Source organism: Kickxella alabastrina (assembly GCF_025024165.1).
Source record: "Kickxella alabastrina strain RSA 675 chromosome Unknown BX661scaffold_3, whole genome shotgun sequence".
In the NCBI taxonomy this organism is placed as follows: Eukaryota; Fungi; Kickxellomycota; class Kickxellomycetes; order Kickxellales; family Kickxellaceae; genus Kickxella; species Kickxella alabastrina.
The window spans coordinates 410565-435411 of NW_026251474.1; the positions used below are offsets into that span (position 1 = coordinate 410565).

General features: G+C 51.2%; 10 protein-coding genes across 10 annotated transcripts; 5 read left to right on the forward strand and 5 right to left on the reverse strand.

Moving 5' to 3' along the window:
- Positions 1 to 847: 847 nt before the first annotated feature.
- Positions 848 to 2713, forward strand: BX661DRAFT_140202 (heat shock 70 kDa protein 2; the record flags this gene model as incomplete). Its single annotated transcript, XM_051532828.1, has 1 exon — positions 848 to 2713. The coding sequence occupies one exon, from the start codon at positions 848 to 850 to the stop codon at positions 2711 to 2713; it is 1866 nt and encodes a 621-aa protein (XP_051394128.1).
- A 397-nt stretch (positions 2714 to 3110) lies between these two features.
- BX661DRAFT_196255 (cytochrome c oxidase subunit VB-domain-containing protein) lies at positions 3111 to 3770 on the reverse strand (the record flags this gene model as incomplete). Its single annotated transcript, XM_051538038.1, has 3 exons — positions 3111 to 3490; positions 3663 to 3692; positions 3719 to 3770. The coding sequence occupies 3 exons, from the start codon at positions 3768 to 3770 to the stop codon at positions 3111 to 3113; spliced, it is 462 nt and encodes a 153-aa protein (XP_051394129.1).
- Positions 3771 to 4080: 310 nt separating this feature from the next.
- BX661DRAFT_160316 (ATG C terminal domain-containing protein) lies at positions 4081 to 6117 on the reverse strand (the record flags this gene model as incomplete). The annotated part of the gene is made up of 4 exons (XM_051533303.1): positions 4081 to 5211; positions 5329 to 5424; positions 5485 to 5637; positions 5755 to 6117. 4 exons carry the CDS (start codon positions 6115 to 6117, stop codon positions 4213 to 4215), a joined length of 1611 nt encoding a protein of 536 aa, XP_051394130.1. The 3' UTR covers positions 4081 to 4212.
- A 2665-nt stretch (positions 6118 to 8782) lies between these two features.
- Positions 8783 to 10100, reverse strand: BX661DRAFT_64763 (uncharacterized protein). Its single transcript, XM_051539364.1, has one exon. The coding sequence runs from the start codon at positions 9720 to 9722 to the stop codon at positions 8979 to 8981; it is 744 nt and encodes a 247-aa protein (XP_051394131.1). The 5' UTR covers positions 9723 to 10100; the 3' UTR covers positions 8783 to 8978.
- A 2015-nt stretch (positions 10101 to 12115) lies between these two features.
- On the forward strand, positions 12116 to 13253 carry BX661DRAFT_177459 (uncharacterized protein). The gene has a single exon (XM_051534641.1). It carries the CDS (start codon positions 12218 to 12220, stop codon positions 13091 to 13093), a length of 876 nt encoding a protein of 291 aa, XP_051394132.1. The 5' UTR covers positions 12116 to 12217; the 3' UTR covers positions 13094 to 13253.
- Positions 13254 to 13389: 136 nt separating this feature from the next.
- BX661DRAFT_196258 (uncharacterized protein) lies at positions 13390 to 14544 on the forward strand (the record flags this gene model as incomplete). Its single annotated transcript, XM_051538039.1, has 1 exon — positions 13390 to 14544. One exon carries the CDS (start codon positions 13390 to 13392, stop codon positions 14542 to 14544), a length of 1155 nt encoding a protein of 384 aa, XP_051394133.1.
- Positions 14545 to 14673: 129 nt separating this feature from the next.
- On the reverse strand, positions 14674 to 16283 carry BX661DRAFT_168876 (phenylalanyl-tRNA synthetase; the record flags this gene model as incomplete). The annotated part of the gene is made up of 2 exons (XM_051533475.1): positions 14674 to 16053; positions 16149 to 16283. 2 exons carry the CDS (start codon positions 16281 to 16283, stop codon positions 14674 to 14676), a joined length of 1515 nt encoding a protein of 504 aa, XP_051394134.1.
- Positions 16284 to 19320: 3037 nt separating this feature from the next.
- BX661DRAFT_64797 (uncharacterized protein) lies at positions 19321 to 21249 on the forward strand. Its single transcript, XM_051539365.1, has one exon. The coding sequence runs from the start codon at positions 19560 to 19562 to the stop codon at positions 21159 to 21161; it is 1602 nt and encodes a 533-aa protein (XP_051394135.1). The 5' UTR covers positions 19321 to 19559; the 3' UTR covers positions 21162 to 21249.
- A 48-nt stretch (positions 21250 to 21297) lies between these two features.
- BX661DRAFT_177464 (uncharacterized protein) lies at positions 21298 to 22117 on the forward strand. Its single transcript, XM_051534642.1, has one exon. It carries the CDS (start codon positions 21691 to 21693, stop codon positions 22102 to 22104), a length of 414 nt encoding a protein of 137 aa, XP_051394136.1. The 5' UTR covers positions 21298 to 21690; the 3' UTR covers positions 22105 to 22117.
- BX661DRAFT_177465 (uncharacterized protein) lies at positions 22118 to 23572 on the reverse strand. The gene is made up of 3 exons (XM_051534643.1): positions 23411 to 23572; positions 22359 to 23260; positions 22118 to 22320 (listed from the first exon to the last, which is right to left on the reverse strand). The coding sequence occupies exons 1-3, from the start codon at positions 23433 to 23435 to the stop codon at positions 22156 to 22158; spliced, it is 1092 nt and encodes a 363-aa protein (XP_051394137.1). The 5' UTR covers positions 23436 to 23572; the 3' UTR covers positions 22118 to 22155.
- Positions 23573 to 24847: the final 1275 nt, after the last annotated feature.

The window sequence follows — 24847 nt, forward strand, 5'->3', positions numbered from 1 at the left end:
GTGGGGACAGCGAGGACAGCGAAGATAGTGAGACAGCGAAGATAATGAAAACAAAGAAACAACCGAACAATCGCCGAGCTGTCAGACGACAAGCCCGCTACTGCACACAATGGCTCCAGCGGTGTGCTGTCGCCCCCTTTTGTGGAAAGACTGACTCCGTTGATTTCTCTAATTCTGATTCTGATTCTGCTGTAAGCACATTGGTTCTGACGCGTTCGTGATTCACGATGACCCATCGTACTATTCATCTGCCAAAGACGTCGTCAGCGACAGTGATTATGGTAGCGACAGTAATGGTAGCGAGACCCAGCGCAGTGACGAGGTCAGCGATAGCGACTAGACCATGCTGGCTCAACAAAATAAAAATAACGCTTTCTGAGCGCTGATGACAAAACACTAGTAAAATAAAAAACCTAAAATAACACGCGCCAATTGGCCAAACTCAAAAAAAACCATCCATGACAAACGGAAGAGGGGGGACAAGCCAACCAAAAAACAAAAAGAAAGGCGTAATTTATCAATTTGCGCCAACCCCAATCAACGCTTGCTTGATTTTGTTGGGACGCATTGAAAATTTTTTCTTTTTTTTCTTGGTGATCCTCAATTTCCAAAAGATAGAGTGGCGACGGAGGAAGAGAGCAAAAGCAAGAGAAAAAACCGCCCAACCTAACCACGGCCCCCTTGCGAAGGAAGAAAAAAAAAAGAATAGGAAAAAAACGCAACAAACTTTTCAGCCATTTCTGTCCCACAGCAAAACTGTTTTTCTCTTCTCTACATCCCTCCTTTTATAATTTGCTCTTTAGTTTAGCACTTTACACTTTTTTCTTACATTATAAAAATTAAAACAATGTCTGAGTTCTCGGGTGCTATCGGTATCGATCTTGGTACCACCTACTCTTGCGTTGCCGTCTGGGAGGGTGAGCGTGTTGAGATCATTGCTAACGAGCAGGGTAACCGTACCACTCCCTCGTACGTTGCTTTCGCTGACACCGAGCGCCTTGTCGGTGATGCCGCCAAGAACCAGTCGGCCATGAACCCCCACAACACCGTCTTCGATGCCAAGCGCCTTATCGGTCGTCGCTTCGATGAGCCCTCGGTCAAGCGTGATGCCCAGAACTGGCCGTTCAAGGTTGTCGAGAAGAACGAGCAGCCCTACATTGAGGTTCAGTTCCAGGGCGAGACCAAGACTTACTCCCCCCAGGAGATCTCCGCCATGGTCCTCATCAAGATGAAGGAGGTCGCCGAGGCCAAGCTTGGCAAGACCGTCAAGAAGGCCGTTATCACCGTCCCCGCCTATTTCAACGACGCTCAGCGTAACGCCACCAAGGATGCTGGTACCATCTCGGGCATGGATGTCCTGCGTATCATCAACGAGCCCACCGCCGCTGCCATTGCCTACGGTCTGGACTCCAAGCAGAAGGAGGAGCGCAAGGTCCTCATCTTCGATCTCGGAGGAGGAACCTTCGATGTGTCGCTTTTGACTATTGCCGGCGGTATCTTCTCCGTCAAGGCCACCGCTGGTGACACTCACCTTGGTGGTGAGGATTTCGACAACACCCTCGTTGAGTACTTCAAGGAGGACTTCAAGCGCAAGCACGACAAGGACATCTCCGGTGATGCCCGCGCCCTGCGCCGTCTGCGCACCGCGTGCGAGCGTGCCAAGCGCACTCTCTCGTCGCTGGCCCGTACCACCATTGAGGTTGACTCGCTGTTCGACGGTGTCGACTACCAGGCCACCATCACCCGTGCCAAGTTCGAGGAGCTTAACTCCACCCACTTCCAGAAGACCATCGACCCCGTTGCTCAGGTCCTCAAGGACTCGGGCATTGCCAAGAACCAGGTTGATGACATTGTCCTTGTTGGTGGCTCCACCCGTATCCCCAAGGTCCAGTCCCTGCTGCAGGAGTTCTTTGACGGCAAGGAGCTGAACAAGTCCATCAACCCCGATGAGGCTGTTGCCCACGGTGCCGCCGTTCAGGGTGCCGTTCTTACCGGTACCGCTGATGCTTCCAAGACCGACGACCTGCTCCTGCTCGACGTCGTGCCCCTCTCCCTCGGTGTCGAGATGCAGGGCGGTGTCATGGGTGTCGTTGTTCCCCGCAACACCCCCATCCCCACCAACAAGCAGCGTGTCTTCACCACCTGCGCCGACAACCAGACCCACGTTGAGTTCCCTGTCTTCGAGGGTGAGCGCCCCATGACCAAGGACAACAACAGCCTCGGCAACTTCGAGCTTAACGGCATTATCCCCGCCCCCCGCGGTGTCCCCGAGCTTGAGGTCACCTTCGACATTGACGCCAATGGTATCCTTAAGGTCACCGCCGTTGACAAGGCCTCGGGCCGCAAGGCCAACATCACCATCTCCAACGCCACCGGCCATCTTTCGGCTGCTGACATTGAGCGCATGGTTAACGACGCCGAGAAGTTCAAGGAGGAGGACAAGGGTCGCGAGGAGGCCATCCAGGCTAAGAACAACCTCGAGGCTTCGATCCACCAGATCGAGTCCACCATCTCTGACATTAGCGTTGGTGCCCGCCTGAAGAACAAGGACCGTGAGGCTCTTGAGACCGCCCTTGCCGAGACCATGGAGTGGCTCGACACCAACGCCGCCACCTCCGACAAGTCGGCCATCAACGCCGCTCAGAGGAAGCTGGAGCTCGTGTTCAAGCGTGCCTTTGCCGCCGCCAACAACAACCAGCGTGGTCGCCGTTAAGGAGTGAGGTTCTAAGGTTTGAGCCCGCACGGGTCTAAAGTGTGCGCGTCTGTCTTTTTTTCTTATTTTTATATAAAAGTTGATTAGACAGCGCGCGCGGCTTTTATTTGGCCCGTATGTGCTTGTATCTTTTTCTCTTTCATTCTTCAATCTCTGTCATTGTTTTTGTCAATTTATAAAAGGAAAAACTTTATTTAAAAAATTATCAACTAACACAAACACATACATACTGGGGGCAAGCTCATATGTGTACAGTCGGCTCGAAGCATGAGCAATCAAATCGAATATATTCATTTATACTCGATAATTTACATGCTTCAAGCTTTCGATAAGATGAAAAGTCAGTTTCAGAATGAATTATTTAAAAAAATTTAAAGAGAACCCCTCTCAGCTCTCATTAATGGTCGTGGTGGTGGTTGGCAGTGCCCAGGTTCTCAGGGTCGAATCCCTTGTCCGAAAGCTTGTACACATTGCCGCACTCGGGGCAACGATCAAACGCATGCTCGCGCTCAATGACCAGCCAGATCAGCTCATGATCCTCACCGGGAGCACCGCAGCACCCGACAATGCGAGACTCGGCGCCCGAGGGAACAATCGTGGGCTCAGCCTTGGTGCCCTTCTTGGTCAACTCAAGAGGACCCATGTCGAAGAACTCCTTGCCCTCGAGAGCGGCCAAGTGCTCGGCACGATCGTAACCCGTGGACTGATCAAAGTCAGTCGGGGTACGGCCGGCGGGAGCTCCGGGGCCCTGGATAATCGGTGCGTCGTGGTTATCGCCTAGACAAGAGTAAAAAACACAAGGGGAGAAAAAAGTGAGGAAAAGGAGGGGAAATACATGAGGTCTTTAAGTAAACTCTTGCTAGTTCGCTTTGTGCGGAAATGCGCCTAGAGGTCATTCTGCTTACAAGAACTCCCCCATTATATTCTCATGTGCGTTTGTGTGACTTACTCAGGCGGACAGCGGCGCAGTGAACGAGCGCTGGGCGGGGCGGACAAGACCGGCACGGGCAACGGGTGCGACCTTGCTGATAAGGTTACGGCGGACGGCGTTGAACATTTTGTCTATGTTGTTACAAGTATCTGGAATTTGCTCTACAAGGTCAAAGAAGTACACGAGGTCAAAAGCGGCGAATTCAGTTTTGGTGGTGCGTGTTTGGGAAAGAAAGCGTTCGTGCGGGCCTTTGTTGGTCTTATCGGCGCTGTGTGTTGTGTTGATTCAGAATCCCAGTTCGCAATTCGAAATGTGTACCCTTTGTTTTTTTTAAGAAAATCGGAAAAGAAATAAATGTGGAATTGAAGCGTACTCACATTTTTTACTATTACTGTCTGGGCCAAGCTTTGACTGCTGTTTTGCACCCTATTATCTTGGGCTGATAAATGAGACTAAAACACGCCATTTTTAACAGCAAAAAAAAGATGCGGGGATAAGAAAATCAGCAATGATTAATTAATCAAATAATGGCAATTTGAAACACACACAAAAGCAAGCGGACCGAGGTTCAAGACGGATAGCTCTTCTTGGCGTTCAGGCTGCGGCTCTTGTACTTGTCCTCGAGCTGGCCCCGGCGCGCAGGCTCCATGGTGTTGCGCAGGCCCAGCAGCGTTTTCGAGACCGCCTCAGTGGCACCGATCATGGGCTTCAACACAGCCACCGGCACCGCACGCACCACTGCCCTGACCGACCCATGCACCGGCGATCTCCCAGGAACACCATTATCGTCCAGGTAGCCGTCCGCCTCGCTCTCCTGCACAACCACCGGAATGGCCAATATGGTCTGCACAGCGTCGCCAACATTGCTGCGCAATCTCATGTATGCCTGGCGCATGCCCTCGCTCAGGTTCTCCGGCTGCCGCGCGTATTTGCTCTTGTTGAAGCTGATCCGCCGCCCCCCGCTACCGCCGGCAATGCTCGCGCTGTGCTCTGTGCCTGCCAAGCTTCCGTGCCCGTCCGCCGACATATAATCCGGCCAGTCCGCCAGATCGACCACAATGTGCGGCTGCTGGTCGGCGCCATGCGGAGAGTGTGTGCCGTCGAGCCGGCCGTCGTGCGAGTTCGGGTTGCTAGACTCGCCGCTAGCCACGTCAACGTTAAGAATGTCACCGGCTTGCTCGAGCAGCGTCTGTGCGTTAATCGCGACCTTGGCGCCCAGCTGGATGGCTTCCATTGCAGTAGTCCTGGCAAAGGACTTTGCGCCCCGCTTGATTCCCTGCACCAGACGCCCATCCTTGCGGTACTGCTCCAGGGGTAGGATCACCAAATCGGCCATGCCCGAACCAATATTGACCAGCGATCGCAGCGGCGTCATGCCCGACACCACGCCGGGAATCTGCGTCTGCGTCAGGTGTGGCAGCCAGGAACTGCCCAGCTCTCTGATGAGCTTGGACATGCCGGCGACTCCGCGCACCTTGACCGTGTTCAGCGTCATCTCGGCGTCCTCCAGCGGGAAAAAGTTGAGCAACTCGACGGGCTTGCGTGACGAAGACAAGGAAGTCCCGGCCTTTGGCAATGTGCCGGTAGCGGCTGCTGACGGCGACGATGACATGCCGCCTGCCACTCCAGCACCCGACTGCACGCCAGAAGCCGCAGCAGAAGAGGAACCACCGCTTCCAGAAACTGTGCGCAGTCGCCGGGGCTTGTAGTCAAATATGACATTGATAGGAGCAATGCGGACAATCTGGAAGTACGGGTGATTGACAGAGCTCGCCCTGCGCTTTCCAAAGACGCCCGCCCTATGCGCACCTGCTGCACCCCCTCTCTGGCTGGGTGCCACTTCGGGAGTCATGGCCTGCTCCTGCGCCCGCTTGATATTCGCTAGAATGGCAGAATGCCGCTCAGACGTCTCGAAGAACGCAATCAAGAAATCCAGCGCGTCCTGGTGGATATAGCACCGCAGAGGACTGATCTCGACGTCGACGCGCAGCTCCTCGGTCACCAGCGTGGCGTAGGGTCGCACGGACTCCACCCGTATGCAAATCATTGGCCCTGAGTTGCTGTCCGGCCATCTGCCCGATCTCTGGCGCCGCATATAGCTGCTGGTCACGCGATCAGAGTCGGAAGTGCCCTTCGTGAGCAAGTCGCGGTTGCGGGTGGTCGCCAGTGAGTGCAAGGTCGAAGGGAGGCCGGTTTTGGCGTCGCGGCGGCGAGTGAGGAACTTGGACCACTCGGATGACTCGAGCTGGTCCAGGATTTCCAGCATTCCAACATTCAGCCCCAGATCGTACGCTGTCGCCGAGTCCTCTGAAAACTGCTTGTACTCGGCGTGCACATGCGTCGCGCGCAGTTCGATCTTGGGCTTGGCGGACCGACGTGCGGGTCTTCCGGGCTGGCGGCTTTGCTTTCGCGGCGAGCGCGGAGAGGCTAGCGGGCTGCTGCGGTAACCCAGCGGGCCCCTGGACTCGGGCATACTTGCAGACACCCGGCCATTTAGTGACTCGCTGTACCCACCCATTGCAACGCTGGCAGAATCGTTGTAGTCGTCCATGTATGATGCCATGTATCCCGGCACGACTGGAGAGCTGCGCACGGGCTGCTCTGCCGAAACGTACCAGTCCTGGCCTGAATACAAATTCACTTCTACGCGGGCAACGTCGACAGTCAAGCAGATGATATGGTTGTTGCCGTCAGCTGCCAACCCACTCCCGTCGTCGTCAGATTCCGTGTCGCCGGGTGCAGGCGCCTTAAAGTAGTCCTCGATGAGCTCAAACGCACTGCCATCTAGCAACGATGTGCCATCGCCTGCCAATACGTCACCCTTATCATTGTCGCCCAGCTCGCCGATATCTTCTTCTTCTGGAAGCGCGGTGACCTTGACCGACTCACCGCGGCCGCTTCCAGAGATACTTCCGTGTATAGCCGGGATACCGTCGAGGATCCTGGCGCTCGGAAGAAAACCGCCAGCGAGCGACTTTGGCTTTGGCGACCTGAGCGCGGGCGATGGGCGCTCTGGCTCTAAAAGAACGGAGCCGCCGGCGTTGACATGCTGCCCTGAAAAGCGGCTTTGCAACTGGAAGGGCTGGCTCTTTGCTGAGGCTGCAAACTCTGAACGATACTCTGCCTCCTCTTCTTCAGAAAGCATGTCGCTGTCGCTGTCCATATTAACATAGTCCTGCAGGTCAAAGTCTTCGTCGTCGTCATCGCCAAAACTATAACTGCGGCTGCGACCGCCAGCAACACCAACAGAAGCGTTTCCTGTGCTTCCAGCTAGAGTCTTGCTGGCCGATTTACCCTTGCTGTCCCGCTTGATGTCCAGTGGCTGTCTCGCAGTGGCAGATACGTTGGAGCTCCTTCGGCTCGGCAAGGTTGGCTGTTGATGCTGTGAACTGCGGCGCGAATACATCGGCTGCATCGTCGATGCTGGTGACAGAACTCTGCCGCCACCGACCACCTCGTACTCTTCGACCTCATCTGGCGGCACGTGCGGTGCAAAATACTCCTCCATGGCTAGGGCGCTGATATTGTCGCGGCCATTCTCAAAGTCGTCTGTAAAGCTGTTGCGGTAGTCGCCGGATAAACGCGATGACCTGTGCGAATGCGGCCTGCCGGCGTAGGCGACCTTTGACGCGGTCGGGGGCAGCGGCGCCATGGCAAAAGTGTCGTTGTCGACGTCGCCAAAAATGTCATCGGACGTCTTTCCCAGCATCTGCGGACTGAAAACCCGGGTCTTGTTTGATCTCTTGGTCTCCGACGCTTGTCTGCCCGCGCTGCCCGTGAGATCGGCAATGAGGCCCTGGATGAGGAGAGGCAGAGAGCTGACAGAGTCCGCGCAGGCGTCCAAGACGAGGGCCTCGCTGTACAACTTCAGATCAATCAGCGGACCGTCCTCGCCTTCTTTTGACCTCGATGCCACATCGACCATATCCATGTGCACTAGCACCGCATATCCATGGTCCTTCCAGAACCTACCCGTGGACACCCAGGCGTCGCTCGACACGTCGACCGCCGCGTTGGCCAGCGAGTCGGTTGACTTTGCGAAAATGGACAGACCCTCGATATAGTAGTGCAGCTCTTCACGGTCTCGGGCAGGAGCCGGCGAGTTAATGCCGACAATTACGGCCAAGCTATCCAGCGACAGCGCAGCACCGCATATACTCGGGTCACCGGCAGGAGTCCACATGAGCGACGAATTCTGGACATTGAGCGACAGACGCATGGGCTTGGGCGGCGGCTGTACCAGTCCAGATGTGCCCGGCGAGCTGAAGAACGCCTCCAGGTTGCGCAAGCACGTGGAGTCATTCTGGTAGTCTACGGTTGTCCACGAGGTCTTAAGCACAACCTCAGACTCTTCGGTGATTTTTGGCGACGTCAGCATATAGAGCGATAGCTGGGGCGTGAATATCGGTGACTCAGGCGTGGCAAAGGAATGGCTAAGCACAGCGCCAACCTCTAATTCGTTCACAAACGACGACAGACGCACTTGGTTTGACTCGACGCTGACGTACATACGGCCCTTCTCAATGATTGCGTTGGATATGAACGCCTGCGTGTTGCTCAGCCGGACCCTCTGCGACTCGCTTGCGGCTCCGGGAATTTCGGCGCTGTAAGTGTCGGTAGTATTTATCCGCGCAACCATCTGCGGCATGTCGACGAGCACCGATACGCCGAGCTCAGTCCTATCGTCGGTTGTACTGGTAGCATAAGCAGGCGTATCATACGTGTGCTGGACAGCAGCAGCAGCAGCAGCAATCGCCCTGGCTTCCTCCTGGATCGACTGCCACAGCATAAAGTCGTTGATTACGGCATTTAGCCGCTGGTAAGTGGCCCGCCCAAGCGAAATCTCGGTCTCGGGTAGATGGCAAGACACGACCAAGCGTGACAGCGCGACAGCCAGACGTTCGAACTTGAGCGACGTTGTCAGTTCTGACTCGGGCGCCATGCGCACCCTGATGTTGTCGTCGACAACCGAAAACGCGTCAAAAGCCGGTGGACGACGACCAAACTGCTCCGCCGAGTCGCGGTCCGGAGTCTGGCGCCCACTCTTCGCCACTGTGGTGATTTCGATGTGTGGGCGCGGAATCGAGACTGCCTCGTGGAAGGACTCGGCAGCGGACGATGGCCCGCGCACTGAAGCTATGTGGTCTATTGCGCTATCGCCCTCTATCGACTGTACAGATATGTCTAGGGCTTCGCATTCGACGCGAATGCCCGATCCAGCCACGCTCTTGCGCGACTCGAGGAGCTCTTGAATGTGCGGATGGCGTAAATGTCCCTCGGGAACGTCGTTTTGGGACTGGGTGCTGGCCGCAGTGCCGTTGACCACGTTGGTGATCACAGCATCGACAGCATCAATGCAAAAGTGGCCTGGCGCTGGAACATCGTGTTTGGAGGTGCGAGAGCCGGTCTGGGAGGTCCGCGCCCCGTCCTTTTTCCGCTATTTGCCGTTGTCCCGGGCAGCCGGATCCACGTGCGAATCAGTGGACTGCACACAGCAATGCTCAATGGCATCTTGTGCTTTGCCTGGATCTGGATATTGCTCATTAGGTCCTCGATGGACCTAGCCACGTCGCTGCCACCATAGGCATTGTCAGCAAATGTGTGGGAACCCCTATTGTGGATGTGCTCTGCGGTGGGCTCTGCGGTGGGCTCTGTGGACAGCATGCCGACAATAAGCTCCTGGTATATAGCCAGTCTGTCAGCGAGCTCCTTATCCAGCACAACAATGATGGGGCCAACGTTAACTGTAAGCACGGGATCCGACTCTGACGTGCACATCCATACGTCATACTTATCTGAATTGCGCCTGGTGTGCTCGGCAAACGCCCTCTTCTCGTGGCGCTGGTATTCGGGCGCGGCCAGTGAGCGGTCAATGGTCACCAGGGGCCGGAACACAGGGTGGGACTCGGGATCGCTGTCGTACACGCTGACGCTTTGCATATATGCGGTTATCGTCGCCGTTTGGAAAGCGCCGCCAGAGGTGGTCTGGCGGGTCGCAGCCGCCCAGAACTCAGTGCCCACATGCTCGGTTGACGCACTCGACTCGATTCTAGTTGCTGATGCGGGTATCACTCCCATTTGGCGCCAACACCTTTTACATACAGCCCCAGGTGCTTGGTGGCCTCGAGGTTCAGCCTCAGAACAGCCAGGCTGGTGCAGTCCTGCCAATTTTTCAGAGCTTCGGTTGGCGCGTGAGGAACTACAGCTACATACAAGTGCCTGCACTTGACGCTGATCCACCGCGCCAGCTGCGGCAGGGTGCCCGCAGCGGGCTCGGACAATTTGTCGCCAAATTTGGCCTGATAGCGGTGCTTCACGTCTTGCCGCTCAGACGCTAGCTTAGCAGCGGCGCGGCTGTGTGGGCGATGGCCAAAATGGACTGGAGCTGGTCTTTGGTCAGGATGCACACCACGTCGCCTATTTCCACCGATACGTCCCACCCACTGGTCGTGGCCTCCTCGCCAACTGCGTTGCGTGCACGCGTACCACTGCTGCCCTGTGCATACGTTGCCGGGTAGGCGAGATGTGGGGAGACGCAGCCTTAGCCTCGCGGAACTCTCCGGGCATGGGTCCCATGTACAAGGACTCACTTCCATTAGCCGACTTTGGGCGACCGCCGCTACCACTGCTGCCACCATTGCTGGGCCTCACCGGTGCCAGCTCAGAAAAGGGCATGCGACGGTGGATCCGGAGATGCGCGATATCGGCGTCCCCAAGAGCGAAATGATCGGTACTTCGGCACTGTGTCTGAAAGCAGCGACACTCGCAGGCCCTTTATCTCCAACAATTTGAACAAAGTGCGGTACTCAATAACCTGTACTCGATGCCCACTGGATGGTCGCGGTCGCTGCCAGAGCCGTCCCCACTTATATTGCCCTTGCCGCCGGACTCCTTGCCACACCCGACTTGCGCTCTGTACTGCTTCGATCATCTACAAAGTCAATGCTGGCCACGCTGAGCTTGAGTGTAGCGTTGGCTGTCTCGCCCGTGTTCTCATCGCGTGTGACAACGAGACACTCAACGGTGATATTGTGCACGCGGATGTTTACCGCCGAGATTATACGATCGACCATTTCACTGACCACCTGCAGTCCGCGCACAGATCCCCCTGGCGACCCAGGTGGCAGCGGTAAATTATCAGTACAGTCTTCAAACACGTCTTCATCGTCCGCATCAACCGCAAATGAGCGCCTTCCTTGCTGTCTGGCCTCGCCCGAGCCGAGCGACGCACGGTAGTATTGCGCCCTCTCCTCGTGCGCATTTGCCACAAGCCGCTCCACATCCTTGTTTATAAACATCTCATCCTTGGACCCGTAGCCAGCGTCTCGGCGCGCAAAAAGTCGTCGGCAATAAATACCGACGACGCCAGTATTGACGCTCCGCCCTCGGTCATGACCACTGACTCAGCCATATGCGACCTCCCGCCCATCCAGTGCTCCTCAGCCTCGCCGCTGTCTTTGTCGAGCGGCAATTCATCGTCGGCCAACTGTGCCTTGATCACCAGGTTGTCAATCTGCACTTCGCAGTGCGCAGTCCATAGCTGCGTCCAGGGCACGGATACCGATATAGAACCAATGGCTCCACTGCAAACAATCACTGGCAATCCGACAATTGCATCATTTAAAGCCTATGATTTATCAAAGTTCACACGGCGCATCAAGTCCATGAGAAGAAATGCAGCCAGCTTTAATATATTAGTTGCCAAATGATGCGGACATTCAAAAAAGCCTTGTTTGTCTTTGCGTGTGTGTAAAATATTCAATGTACTTGCCTCTTCGGAAAGCTGGACGTTTTTAACCGCAGCTGCCCGCCGCTCAGCTGCACGTCCAAGTTCTCGTCGTCGAGCTCGGTCTTTAGGAACTGACCGACGGTTCGCCGCAAGAGAAACTTGACCAGTCGTTTCTGCAACGAGTTGGACACTGCCCATGAAGGCAACGAAAAAGACCACGTTGATGGCCACATATGTTGTTAACCGCAGTGTGTAAAATAAAAAAGTGGGGCTTTATCTATTCAAATAAAAATTATTAATAGTACAAATTCGTGTAAATTAAGTTGAATGGAGAAAAAAGTATTGTTTAAAGACTCAAGAAGGCTGTTTCTTTCTTCTGTGAAGAGGCACACGCATAGCATTGAGGCACGCGATGCGCAGCATTTTCGCGGTCATGCACTGCTGGAAAAGCGCCCTTTAAGTGTGACGTGTGATGTGTGGATTGCCAGCTCGACTCAATTAATTATTTTACTCATGTGACACTTAGCAAAAAAGTGTTAAAGCATATGTGGCTCGGTTTCATGTATTTTTTCTTTGTCTGGTTGGCTGGATCCAAGTGCATGGAACTTTGATTTTATAGTCTATAAAATCAAAGTCGGTCAAATCGAGCTAAAAACAAAAAGAATGCCGCCATTTTAGCCTGTCCCCAAAAAGAAAACATTAAAATTGAGGTTTTATTTCTGAATAGGAACTTGACAGTATCGAACTATCGATTGTTATTGCATTCTTTCATGTTTGACTTTCTCTCTTTTAACAACCCATCCATTGTCTTATTTTTTATTTACACGCGACACTATTTGTTTCAATGCGCTGCTCGAATTCACCCACACCACTCATACTGAGTGCCCTGCTTGTAGGCACCTCGGTTTGGCCGTGCCAGGACCATGCACCCGCGTCAAAACGGCGGCGCTGCATCGGTCACAAGCCAGTGGCTGGGACTGCTGCTTCTAGTGTTGGAGCAGTCGTTCCACAAGTGTGTCGGCTGCGCCTGCTGCAACAACAGCAGCAGAAATCGACTCAGAACCGGCTGTCATCACAGCTGTTCGCCCTGGGCAATCGCCACCACGAGTGCCATTGCCGGAGCCGTTTCCACCCCGCATCCTCTTCAAAGTCAGCCGTCAGCAGCGACGCAGTGCCCACATTGGTGACTAGCACATCAACTACGACAAATATTGTGTCGAGCTTACCGTCCACGACCCATTCTTCGTCAGACGCGTCCATTGCGACACGCGCGACTATATCGACCGTGGATGTGGAATCAGCGGCATTAGTTGCCCATACCACTACATCATCAATCACAACCCAGTTCGCTGGCGGTGTAGTGGCTGGCGGTGGAGGCGGAGGCGAGCAGCCGGTTCTGGGAACCCCGTTGCCAATCAGCGTCACCACAGCAACGAAGGGAAGCGGGGGGGTTTTGGAATACGGCCAATGTATTCTGTTTGAAAGCCAGTGCAACACTATGTGCTCGTACGGTGTGTTCTCGATGGATTGCGTTGACGGTGGCGTTTGCTTGTGCCACAATGACGACCCGAACGACACAGAGACTGGGGCCGAGGTTAATGGGGACGACAAGACCACTAAATCTACGAGCCATGCTGCGCACCAGCTTTCCGTGTGGGGCGTCTCTGCGCTTTCATTGCCGGCGCTGGCTGCGCTTGTGGTGACAGCTGCGTTCTTTTAGTTACTCTCAACCCAACGTTTTCCTACTTGTTTTATTTTTTGTTCCATATCAATTTTCGGCGCATTTTTCAAATCGACCACGGCCATAAGGAGCGGAATACCAAAAATGACCTGGCCCAACCTTCCGCTCACTGAAAATATAATTTTAATTTTACTGCTAGGCAGCAAACGTTTTTTTCGCCATTACATTTTAAACTTTACTACACTTAACCTCTCGTTTTGTCTCGCCACTCTCCTCTAAATCAAATGATTTTAACAAAAGTCCAGCACACATTTCAACAGCGCAGTGGCACGACTATGGCGGCGATCCGGAGGTACCGGGCTGAGCGGCACTCGACGCTGCTGCCAAAGGCCTGGATTCTGTCTAGCGGTAACCCCATGGACGATCTCCGCACCACACGCCTCGCCCAGACTCTAGGAATAGACTACGACACAAAGCAGGCCTCGCGCACCTGGCTGCTACCAACAGCGCACCGACACCTGACCAACCTACGCACCATATTCCACGCCGCACCATCAGGTCCGCTGCACTATGTGCAGGAAACCACGGGTAACGATCTCCCATCCATTGCCATTGCCGCCTCGGCAGAGACACTCCCTGCGCTTTTGGAAATCAAACACCGGACTCAGAACCAAACTGTTGCCGTTTTCATGGGCCTGCCCGATACGAAGCTGTCCAAGATCGACGTCTTGGTGCTGTCGCGCTTGGATCAGATGAAGCTACGTCACTTGGGTCCCGCCAGGGCGAATCTCGAAAACTCTGTGAGCACAATGTTGCCAATAAGCGGTGCTACGGCTATGGAACCGGTGGGGGATAAGCAGGAGGGAGGGAGCTCGCTGGCTGTGTGCATTGGTAGCGGCATCGAGCCCTCTGGATTTCAGCTGCTCAGCCAGGACATCGATATGCTCGCTGAAGGTTTGATGCATGTCCCGCGACCCACTACCATCCGCATACTGCTCTCCAGCGCAATGCACCGAGGTATCAAATCAATGGTAGAGTCCCGGCTCATTGGTAAATTGCAGGCCCCGCATGCTGACTCCAACGGCACAGAGTATTCGCCGATGGCCATTGAGGTGCTGGATTATGCCCTGCCCGGACAGCCATCGCCTGATGGTGTTTTGGCGACTGCTTCACGTGTGGTAGCCACCGCCGATGACATTCCCTCAGTGGCGCTGGCTGTGGCGTTGCGCCGCCCGGTCTATATTGCGGGCGAGGAGCGCACATCACATGTCCTGCGCAACTACTACCGCGTCCTGGACACCAGCAACCTGGTACGCCGGTTTTATCCGAATGGCAGCAGATACAGCTACATGCTGCTTTCCGACATTACGGGCGAGATTGACGAGTTCAGTGCTATCCGCGACCATGAGCCTTGGGCCGCGTACGACGCACAGGCGGAGCTAGACACTGTGGCCGCGTTCGTCCGCCAAAGATACAGCATGCTCGGCTAGTAAGATGTTTTGTTTTACCTGCGAATGAATAGATGGATAAATAAAAAATATATGCGACAAATTCCACCTGTCACTTGTCTTGTTGAAATAAAAAAGATTAAAAAAGAGACAAACTGACACATAAACACTCTAGTTGGCGGTCTCGACAGCTGACTGGAATACCTCCTTGCCCATCTTCTTGTCGAGTCTGCACGCGGGGTTGGACTCAACCATGCCCAGGTCGACCTTGTGTCCGACCAACGCACGGATGTTGTCAACGCCATACTTGATCATTGTCGGCCTCTCCAGGGACAGGCCAAACCCGGCGACCTGCACGCCCTCTTCGAGTCCAAGCGGGCGCAGCATCTCGGGCCGGAACATGCCCGAGTTTCCGATCTCAACCCAGGTATTGAGGCCCTCGTGCCAGGAGAAGATCTCCAGACTAGGCTCCGTGTACGGGTTGTATGCGGGCTTGAAGCGCAGCTTTGTGATGCCCATCTTCTGGAAGAACCTGTCCATAAAGGCAATCAGGCTTCCCAACGACATGTTCTTATCGGCGATGATGCCCTCGACCTGGTGGAACTCGGCTAGATGCGTCGCGTCGACAGCCTCGTTACGGTACACGCGGTCAATCGAAAAGTACTTGGCCGGGCGGTACGGCTCCTGCGCCAACTTATGCAGCATCTGGGAGCTGACCGCAGTGGTGTGCGTGCGCAGCACCAATTTCTTGGCCTCTTCCTGCGACCACGGGTACCGGTATCCAATCGAGCCGTAGCCGCCCTTCTCGTGCACGTCCTTGACCGTCTCCCAGAACTCAGGCAGCTCGGTAGCCACCGCGGGTTCCTTCAGGAAGAAGGTATCCTGGAGATCGCGTGCCGCATGCTGCTGCGGTACAAACAGCGCGTCAAAGTTCCAAAACGAGGACACGACAAATTCGTTCGTCGGCATCTCCTCGAAACCGGTATCAAAGAAGATCTGACGGAACTCCTCACGCACCTTCATTAACGGGTGCAGATGGCCGCCGCTGGGGTTGACGCCGAGCGAATCAAAGTTGAACTTTTTGAACTCGGCATTCTTCCACGCGCCGCTATGCAGCATCTCCACAGTCAAATCGGTCGCCTGCTTCTTCAGCTCGGTCGAGAAATTGGCGCCCTTGCTAACAGAGTATGACAGGACCTTGTTCTGCTTGATCAAACTGCGGCGCTTCAGGTCCCTGATTACATTGGTGTTCGGGTGGGTGCCAGTGGCCTGAACCACTTCCAGGTCAGCCTTGATCTGATCGACAATAGAATCCACAAGCCTCACAATGCTGGATCCATTCTTCTTGACCCACTTGTTCTGGAAGGCCTTGCCCTGTCCCAGGTTGGCCACCTTTCCGTACTTCGAGTTGAGCTCTGCAATGGTAATTCCCTCTTCGCCCGCGGGCACAGCGTAGAAAATGCGCGCCTCGTAGCTGCCGTTGTCAATCTGGTCCTGGCCCTCAGCCTCAATTGTCCAGAACTCGGTGGTGAGCGTCTTATAATTGACCTTCTACACAACAAAATGGGTGAATTCGACTAGTTAGCAGCATCGCCCCCTTAGCATTGTAAAAATAAAACCTGGTTCCAATGCCCTGTTTGAATTACCTCCTGGCTCTCGAGACTCTTCAGTGCGCCCAGAATCGTCTCCGGAGACACGTCCACGAAGACTGTCTTGGTATCGGCAATCGAGTTCTCGGACTCGAGCTTATTCAGAATTCTAAGCTTCAGTTCTTCGCTCATTTTACTCGTGCTATTTGTATTAAAGTATGTGTAAAGGAAATCCAAGTGCCAAAGAAAAACGAAATGGCAAATTATGTCTGATTGCAAAACAGCACGTATTCGCTAGTGCTAATTTTGCTCAAAAATTTACACCCATGCAAATGAATCACAACCCGAATATGTTGATTTGATTTGAATTTTGGTTGATCGATTAGTCATGTGTATATTATTGTGTCGTCAATTTAAAAGCGCGCCTAATGCCACCCAAAACGAGTATCTACCTTTGTCGAAACAAAAGAATATTGAAGCAATTTGCACATAGCGAATAATCACTTTTATTTGCTTTATTTTCATATTTTCAAAACATACAATATTTTCTACTTATTCTCTACTTGGTTTAAAAAATAAATTACTGGGTTTGGTAAGAAAGAAAATAGATCCGTTAAGCAGGATGGAAAAGCAAGTAAAGTCTACAAACTAACGCAAATAAGCGAGTGGGCACATTGGTATCATATTTTAATTTTTAAAATGTATCTTCCAATTCACTAAATCGCTTTTTATTGCGCGTCGTGAAATCTAGCATCAAACAATTTTTAAATAAATATAAGATCTGCGATTAGATTTGTCGCTACCCAAACAACAAATGCTTTCACAATTCGAAAATGAACGCTGACATGCGGCATGTCAGGTGTGGATGTGTCACTATACATATATTACATATCCTATTTCCCCAAAATAAAAGTTAATTGTGTTGAATGCACACGACCCCACTTGATTTGCTTATTTTTATGTTTTGTATGTGTGCGAATATTTGAGTATTTTTAAACAATAGCATATATTCTAACACAATTACCTTTGCCGCAATAAAACATCCAGTATATTTGTCAGTGTTTTTCCGCTGCCCATTCAGTTAGCCTGTGTGCTCTACGCTTTATTTTGGGTTTCTTTCTGTAATACATTTGCATTTTGGCGTTCATTTACTCAAAGTGGCATCACACACAAGCCTTCTCTGACGCTGTTATCTAGCCGCATGATACGCCATCTAAACAATTATCAATCACACTTGCCTCTACACAAATTTGTAAAAAAATTGTTTCGCACCAATTGAGGGTTTTCTGTACTTTTTGTAATTGAGCAGACACAATTATTATAAAAATGACATTCTTGTCTTTCCCTGTTTTTAACTCAATGCTTGCCTTTACTTATTTTCTTGCAATATTCTAAACACATCTGCATATATTTACCAAGAATGAACGTTCAATTAGGCTCGTAATGCACAAGGACATCAACACCAATATAAGGTTATTGAGGACGACCCGGAGACCCGCTCCACAATTATGAACGATGGATAGCCGTTGCTGATAGATGGTCTATGTGGCTAATAAATTAAAACTTTAAACATAATACAAAATCTTGATGGCTGAAATGTATTACTGTTAATTAAATACAACTATAAAATATATCTGGTTAATGCCATGACAGCTCGTCATTGCGGCATTGAAGGCACATCATGCAATGACAGTTATGCGATGAGCCACCACAATGGCCGCAAAGTGTGTCGGGGTAAAATATAGCCTGTCCAATCAAAAAAATTCCGACAAACCAAAGCAAAAGTGTATTCGATCTGCTGTCGGCCTTCTGTACCTTTCGAGCCTTTTCTTGAACTGCACGCGTTTTTTCACGTGCTCGTGTGTTGTGATAAGCATCATTTTCCAAAATAATTTCATCACCATGTTGGGGGCAAAACAAAAAATCAGGCCACTTTTTTTATCCTGGCGGACAGGCGGATGAGGCATAGAAAACGGAAAATGCGGAAAGCGGAACACATCTTTATTTTCTTTTTGCAGATCGTCCGACAATAAAAAGATTTATCGGCCACAAAACGAAACGAAAATGTTTTATGGCACGGAACATGTTTGTTAAGAAATAAGGGGTAAGCAGGCGAAAAATTCAGGGACAAAGTTTATGTTTACACACTGGTTGTATCAGCGTAAACAAGAACAGATCACAATGATGCAAGCATTTTTCGAGTTGTAATATTTTTCTACCAACCAATGCTACAAAGAAATTTGACAAAGACATACCAGGAATATACTTGAATTAGGCCGAGCCACAGCGCCCGAAACATAAAATTTTTTACAAACAATGACATATCTGACATGCGCTGTCAATACATATTTTTTACTGATTTTCGCGAGATGCACAGCCTCATTTATTTGTTCCAATTATTAGCGTTTGATATCTCCGATGATATGCGGCTAAATGACTGCAAATATAAATATACATAAAATGGTTTTGAATTTATTTGGCTGTGTAAAGCCAAGAGGATCCAAAAAATGGCCTGAGACTATTCGGCTCAATTCATCGGTAATTATTAATATTGCGCTATAGCCGAATGATCCAGTTCTATCCAAAAAAGGAGATGGAAAATGAGAGAATTGGAGAATTGGAGTCATGTATTTTGGGCCTTGCCCCTTTTTTGGTGAGTAAAATGGATCTCATGTTTCTGTCCGATAGAGTTTGCATATCAATGAAGCTGCTTAGATGGGGAGCTCGGGTGGGGAGAAAGTAAACAAAAAAGGAATGCATCAATTTCTTTCGCGCAGAGTGCAAAATCATTGCGTCTGATTGGGCCACATTTCCTTCAAGACTGCGAACAACTTATTTTTCTTGTCGGTGATAAAGTACAAGGAAAATTTGATTTGGCCGATAAATAAAAAAGAAATGGTAAATGGACTTCTAAATTTACTTGCACTTGTATGTGTTCAATTATCTCCGCTCCGGACGGAAAATAGCGGCGTATCATTCTAAAAACAATAAAAATTGAACCAAAGTCACTCTCATACTCACTTTGTTTTATTTGCTTTTTTATTCGCGGAAGACCCGCCGACCACGAGTATGAAGGTGCGTGCACATATGCCTTCCCTCCGAAGCAGCCGATATTTGTATTATTATTTTTGAAGAAGGAAAGGGAGAAAAAAGTGAAAAGAAAAGAAAGGTTTTTTAGCGCCGTGCCGAAAATTTTTATTCTACATATTTTTGGCGTCCTGCTTAGTCTTTATAAACTGGTAGTTCGTCTCGCCCACTTTTTTTATTTTTCCTCCATCAGTCTTTTGACAAAAACATCGTACCATTCCTTAAAAACACACTATACTTTTTATCTTTATTATTTTCTCGCCATTATCGATTCATCCTTATTGGTACTGAGCCCTTTTTCATAAAAAATTTTAGACAGGAAAAAAACAGACCATATTATTATTTGTATATTCCCTCTCTTTTTCCACACAACCAAAAATAATGAACTCTCATCCAATGCAGCCATATTCACCAACAGCAATAATGGATGAGTTTTCTCGAGTTTCCAGTGGATCCCAGCAAGCTGACGATCACATCACGGCCTTAAATAACTTCCTCGGCATGTCCTCGTCAACAAGCAATACCATGCAACCACCGTCACAATCATCTACCCAGCAACATCAGCAGCGGCAACCAAGCCTCAGCGGCGTGAGCGATCAGGCCATGGCTGCGTTTCTCGCCGCTTCAACCACTGCGGCATACACTGGGATACCCGCTATGAGCATCCTCTCACAGAACAGCCCCCTGATGATCAACCCGATCGGCATCACTCCCTCGCAATCCCTGCAATCCCTACAACTTAATGATTTTGGCAGTGATGCTGCCACTCTGGCAGCTGCCAACTTTGCTGTCGTCTCCCAGCAGCAGCAGCAGCAGCATCAACAGCCGGGCAGCCTGCTGACAAGCACCGTCGATATGAGCAACTCGCTTTACAACAACAACTCATTGACAAACATGGACTCCGAGTCGTTGTCTTCTATGCTTAGCGCATCGGCAGCACAGCAGCAACAGCGGCCAACTTTTGTGACTGTTCCCGGAAACTACAATGTGTCGTCAAACTCTGGTTTCCTGACGCCCACCGCAGTTAGCTACGAGCAGGCAGCACAGGCTCGAGCCCAAGCGCAGGCTCAGGCACAGGCGAATTTCGACTACATGATGGGCAAGCGCAAGTTCGATGACACTGACATGAGTATTTTGCCCAGCCCCATGGGCGTGCCGTTGGGAAAGAGGGTTACCATGCCGGCGTCATATGGCGACTACCAGACGCGGCCCATGCCTATTCCTACGGGCATTGGTATGCAGCGGATCGCCTCATACCACCCAAGCAGTTTTGGCGCCACCTCCCCCCTGCAAAACATGGATACTGGTAACGCCCTATCCGTGGCTCCAGCGAGGCTCCCGATCAATCGTCTCAAAACAACCCCGGTTAACTCATATTTTTCTTCCAAACCCAGCGGCAGCGGCAAGCGGTCAGCAGGTATTAACAGCAGCAACACAACGACGTTTTCTGTGCAACCACAGCCGCAGCCCACACAGCATCAGCGCAAGGTCGCGCATAACGCCATTGAGAGACGCTACCGCAACAACATCAATGACCGCATCACCGATCTTCGCAGCTCCGTCCCGGCCCTCCAACACGTGCGCCCAAAGAAAAGGCAACCTGGCGTCGGCAGCAGCAGCAGCAGCCCCTATGCTCGCGACAATGCTGAGACCAGCAACGACGAGGATGAAGAGGATGACGACGAGGAGGATAACGAGGGCGGCTCTCACCAGGTCGATGGCGTCGAGGCCGCAACCAAGCTGAATAAGGCGACTATCTTGGGCAAATCGACCGAGTACATATACTATTTACGGCGCAGCAATGACCAGATGAAGCGCGAGTCGTTTTATTTGCAGGAGATCGTGCGCAGTATGCCAGATGGCGAAGTGATCCTTGCAAGCTTGTTGTTGCGGGCGAAGCAGGAGTCAGAGGCAGCCACAGTTTCTCTGCGGGTTCCTGAGCGGGCCACGATGCCAAAAAAGAAGCAGAAACCGCATCATTAAGCTTTGTTTAAACTATTTTCATTTTTAAATTAGTACATAGTCAAAAATATCAATTTATATGGTATCATTCCACACATCAATAGGCTGGGGCACAGGCCTATTAATATAAAAGTATTTATTGTCAAAACACCCACAGTGAGACCATATATACATTTGGTGAAATTAACGAACAATTACAATAAACGACAAACCAAAGTTAATATAGATAGACGATTTCCAACCGCGCCGCCCTTCTTGGAATAGATTGTATTGTATATCTGGCTGCAGACCCTGCCATAAGGATACTCAAGTCAAAAGCTATCCGGACCTAGGTCTAATCATCATACAATTAAAATGTAAATAATATACTTTGTAAAAGCCACACCCTGACCATAGCTCAAATATTGCCATAACTTTGCAAATTTCCCACGCTTGCAAACCCAAAAAGTTGTCGGTTTTTTTTGCATGCAAATAATAATATTCACCCTCCACTATTATTTTTCACATTACCACCCAACACACATATAAGCAAACATATTCACTGAGCAAAATGGATATTGATGAGCCACACCAGACAATAAAAACAGCAATTGCCCTGGCAGAGGCAACATTTAAAACAACAATATCGAAACAGCCATTCTATTACTTCGCCGTTGAGCTCATTACATCATCATCCGGGCTAGTGTCAGAGATAGACATTGACGCACAAAAGTTCCATAACTACATGACGGCTGTGCTCGCCCAGTGGCTGGGTGCTGTAGGATCGGGCATGTCGCTGGATATCCTGAGCTATACAGCTCCGAGAGCTATTGTTCGGGTACCATACTGCAAGTATAAGGGAGTTTGGCAGGCAATGACCATTAACTCATTCAAGTTGATGAACGGCGCCACTGCGCGGTTCAGCGTGGTGCGTGGATCGGCGTTTTACATGGGCGTGGTTGCCAGCAGTCGAGCAATGTTTTAAAGTGTTTTTTGTGGACCAAAATGAATAAATATATATTTAAAAAGATGTTTTTTACTTTGTCTTTGTCTTTTTGCTAGACTTTGTACCGATAACGTAGGCAGAGACATCGCCATCATCAGCCGCGCGCTTACTCTTCTCGTCCCTGCCTAGCGCCTGCGACTTGAACTTATTCATCAACGCGTCCATCTTCTTCTTCTCATCCTCCTTCTCCTTAGGCTTTGCATTCCCAACTCAGACTCCTCCTTCGGAGCAACAAAGGCCTTCTCGCGCTCTGCCACTTTCTTTGCCCTATTCTCAATACTCGCCAGCTTCTTCTTCTCCTCCTCGCGTGCCCTTTTCTCATCAGGCTTAAGGAAGTACTCTCCGGAGGCCAGCTGCAAGTCCATCTTGCTCGGCTGCGGAGCCGGCGGGAAGAGCTCACGCTTCTTCTTCTTTCCGATCTTGGGCTTCTTCTGCTTGATGTTGCTCTTCTTGAATCTCGGCAGGAACCGGTCCCAGGACTCATTGGCCAGCTTCGGATCCTTCGCCAGCTCCTTCCGGATCATCATCTCCTTGATGTGGTAGATCGGGTGGATATTCTTCATGCAGTCTTCAATCACCCGACGTACGGCCTTCAGGCTGCCGTACGGCCCCATAGCAGCCACCGTCGATCCCTGGATCATAATGTAGCACTCGGTCAAAAGCTCAATAGCCTTAAGCGTATTACCATTTGGGCCCAACAGCCTCTGACGCCTCTTAACGAACCTCTCCTTGTTGCGCACCAGACTCCCGATCTTAATAATATCGCAGGCAACATCGTCCTCCAGTACCTTGACGGCCTGCGGGAACGGCACGCTACGGGCAAGAAGCTTGATCAGATCACGAGTCTTAATAATCATATAAGGGTCCCAGGTCTTACGCGTGGTGCGCACGGTCATGCTTCCCTCAACGAGATCCAGCTGGCAGCCGATTCCGTGCTTTTCCAACGTCTTTGTTACAAGGGGCCAGATTTCGCGCAGGTATGACTCACGGTACTTTGGGAAAAGCGTCGCAAAACTGGACTCTTCCAGGAGGGGGGTGGTCATGTCACCAGCCTTGAACTCAAGCGCCTTTTTGATATCCTCCTCGGGAATATCTGCCAGGTCGATCGCATTGACCTTTTGCTTGTTCTTCTTGTCTATAGTGTTTGGAATTGGTAAAAAAATAGTGAAAAAACAATGCTTAGAATTGGTATTAGTCGCTTTGTTGCTACAATTTGGCATACAAAAAAGGCTGGTTCAAGTGCAACAAACTGATGTTACTCTCTTTGAAAGTATGCAGTACTTACTTGTTTGGTTGTTTTCGTCGCCCATGACAAATAAAGAATGTGTGTGCAAGTAATATAATATAAAAAATTTAAGGAGGGTTAAAATGAGACAAGGACAAAAAAGAATTGGAAACTAAAAACGAAATACATATTTTTTTAAGTAGGCGTGTGCATATAGTAAAGTGACAAGTGGTAAAAAAGAGAGAAAAAATTGAGCCAAGGAAAAAATTCACTCAAAAATAAATGAGTGTTGATCGGTGGGTAATCAGCGAATATGATTAATTATTTTTCTAACCCAAGCAGAAGGAAAGAAAAAAGTTTTTAGGCAGGTTTTTTTACTTGAAAGATCAGTTTTGTAGTTGCTTTTTTTACAAGTCCACATAAGCAAAAAGCACACCTTTTTGGGCGCACTTTTCTTTTCATTTGTCTAATTCCACATTTCTACATTTTTAAACCCCCAAAAATACTTTAATACTTTTAAACAATGGCCAAGGAAGAGGCGTTTCACCATCGCGCATCGCTGAAACAAAAGAACAAGCCGTTCAAAAGACGGTTTGCGACGAAAAACGAGATGCGCGACAAGTCCAAGGGTCGCACACAACGGGTGAACATCAAGGGCAAAGTGCAGCGCAAACACACGCGCGCTGACCGCCGCAACGCACTGCGCACGGAGCAGCGCAAAAAGCGTGACCAGATAATCACCAACACGCGGATCTTCACGGGCCGCCACCGGGCACCCAAGATCGTCGCGGTTATTCCTCTGTGTCCCGGTCTGGACATGGCAGAGACACTGCGGGCGCTGTACGGCAGCGTCGAGGAGCAGTTCCCCGAGAAGGCGCCCCGGACCATGCGGGTCCTGAACGTCGGCAGGTTCAAGCAGACCGTGCAGTTTGTCGAGGTTGGGCGCAACCTGCTGGACATCCTCGATATTGCCAAGGTCGCCGACTATATGATTATGGGGCTTTCGGCATCCGTCGAGGTTGACGCCTTTGGCGAGCAGAGCCTGGCGGCAATCCAGAACCAGGGCCACCCGACGGTGTTCCCGGTTGTGCAAGGCCTGGAGGACGTCGCGGTGAAGCGGCGCGGCGAGGTCAAGAAGTCGCTGCAGAGCTTCATGGCCCACTTTTTTCCGGAGATCGACCGCGTGTTTACCACGGACTCGCAGACCGAGGCGCTGACGGTGTTGCGCATGATCACGGCACAAGTCCCGCGCGGCGTCAAGTGGCGCGAGGTGCGGCCGTACATGCTGGCTGAGGCCGTTGAGTTCGAGCCCAGCCAGGAGGACCCTGACGTCGGCAAGCTAGCCATCACCGGGTACGTGCGCGGCGCCAACCTGTCGGCCAACCGCCTGGTACATATCCCAAACTTTGGTGATTTCCAGATTGAGTGCATCTACAACGTGCCGGTGGCTGTCGAGGAGGCCAAGGGCAATGCTATCGAGGAGGATGACGAGCCTAC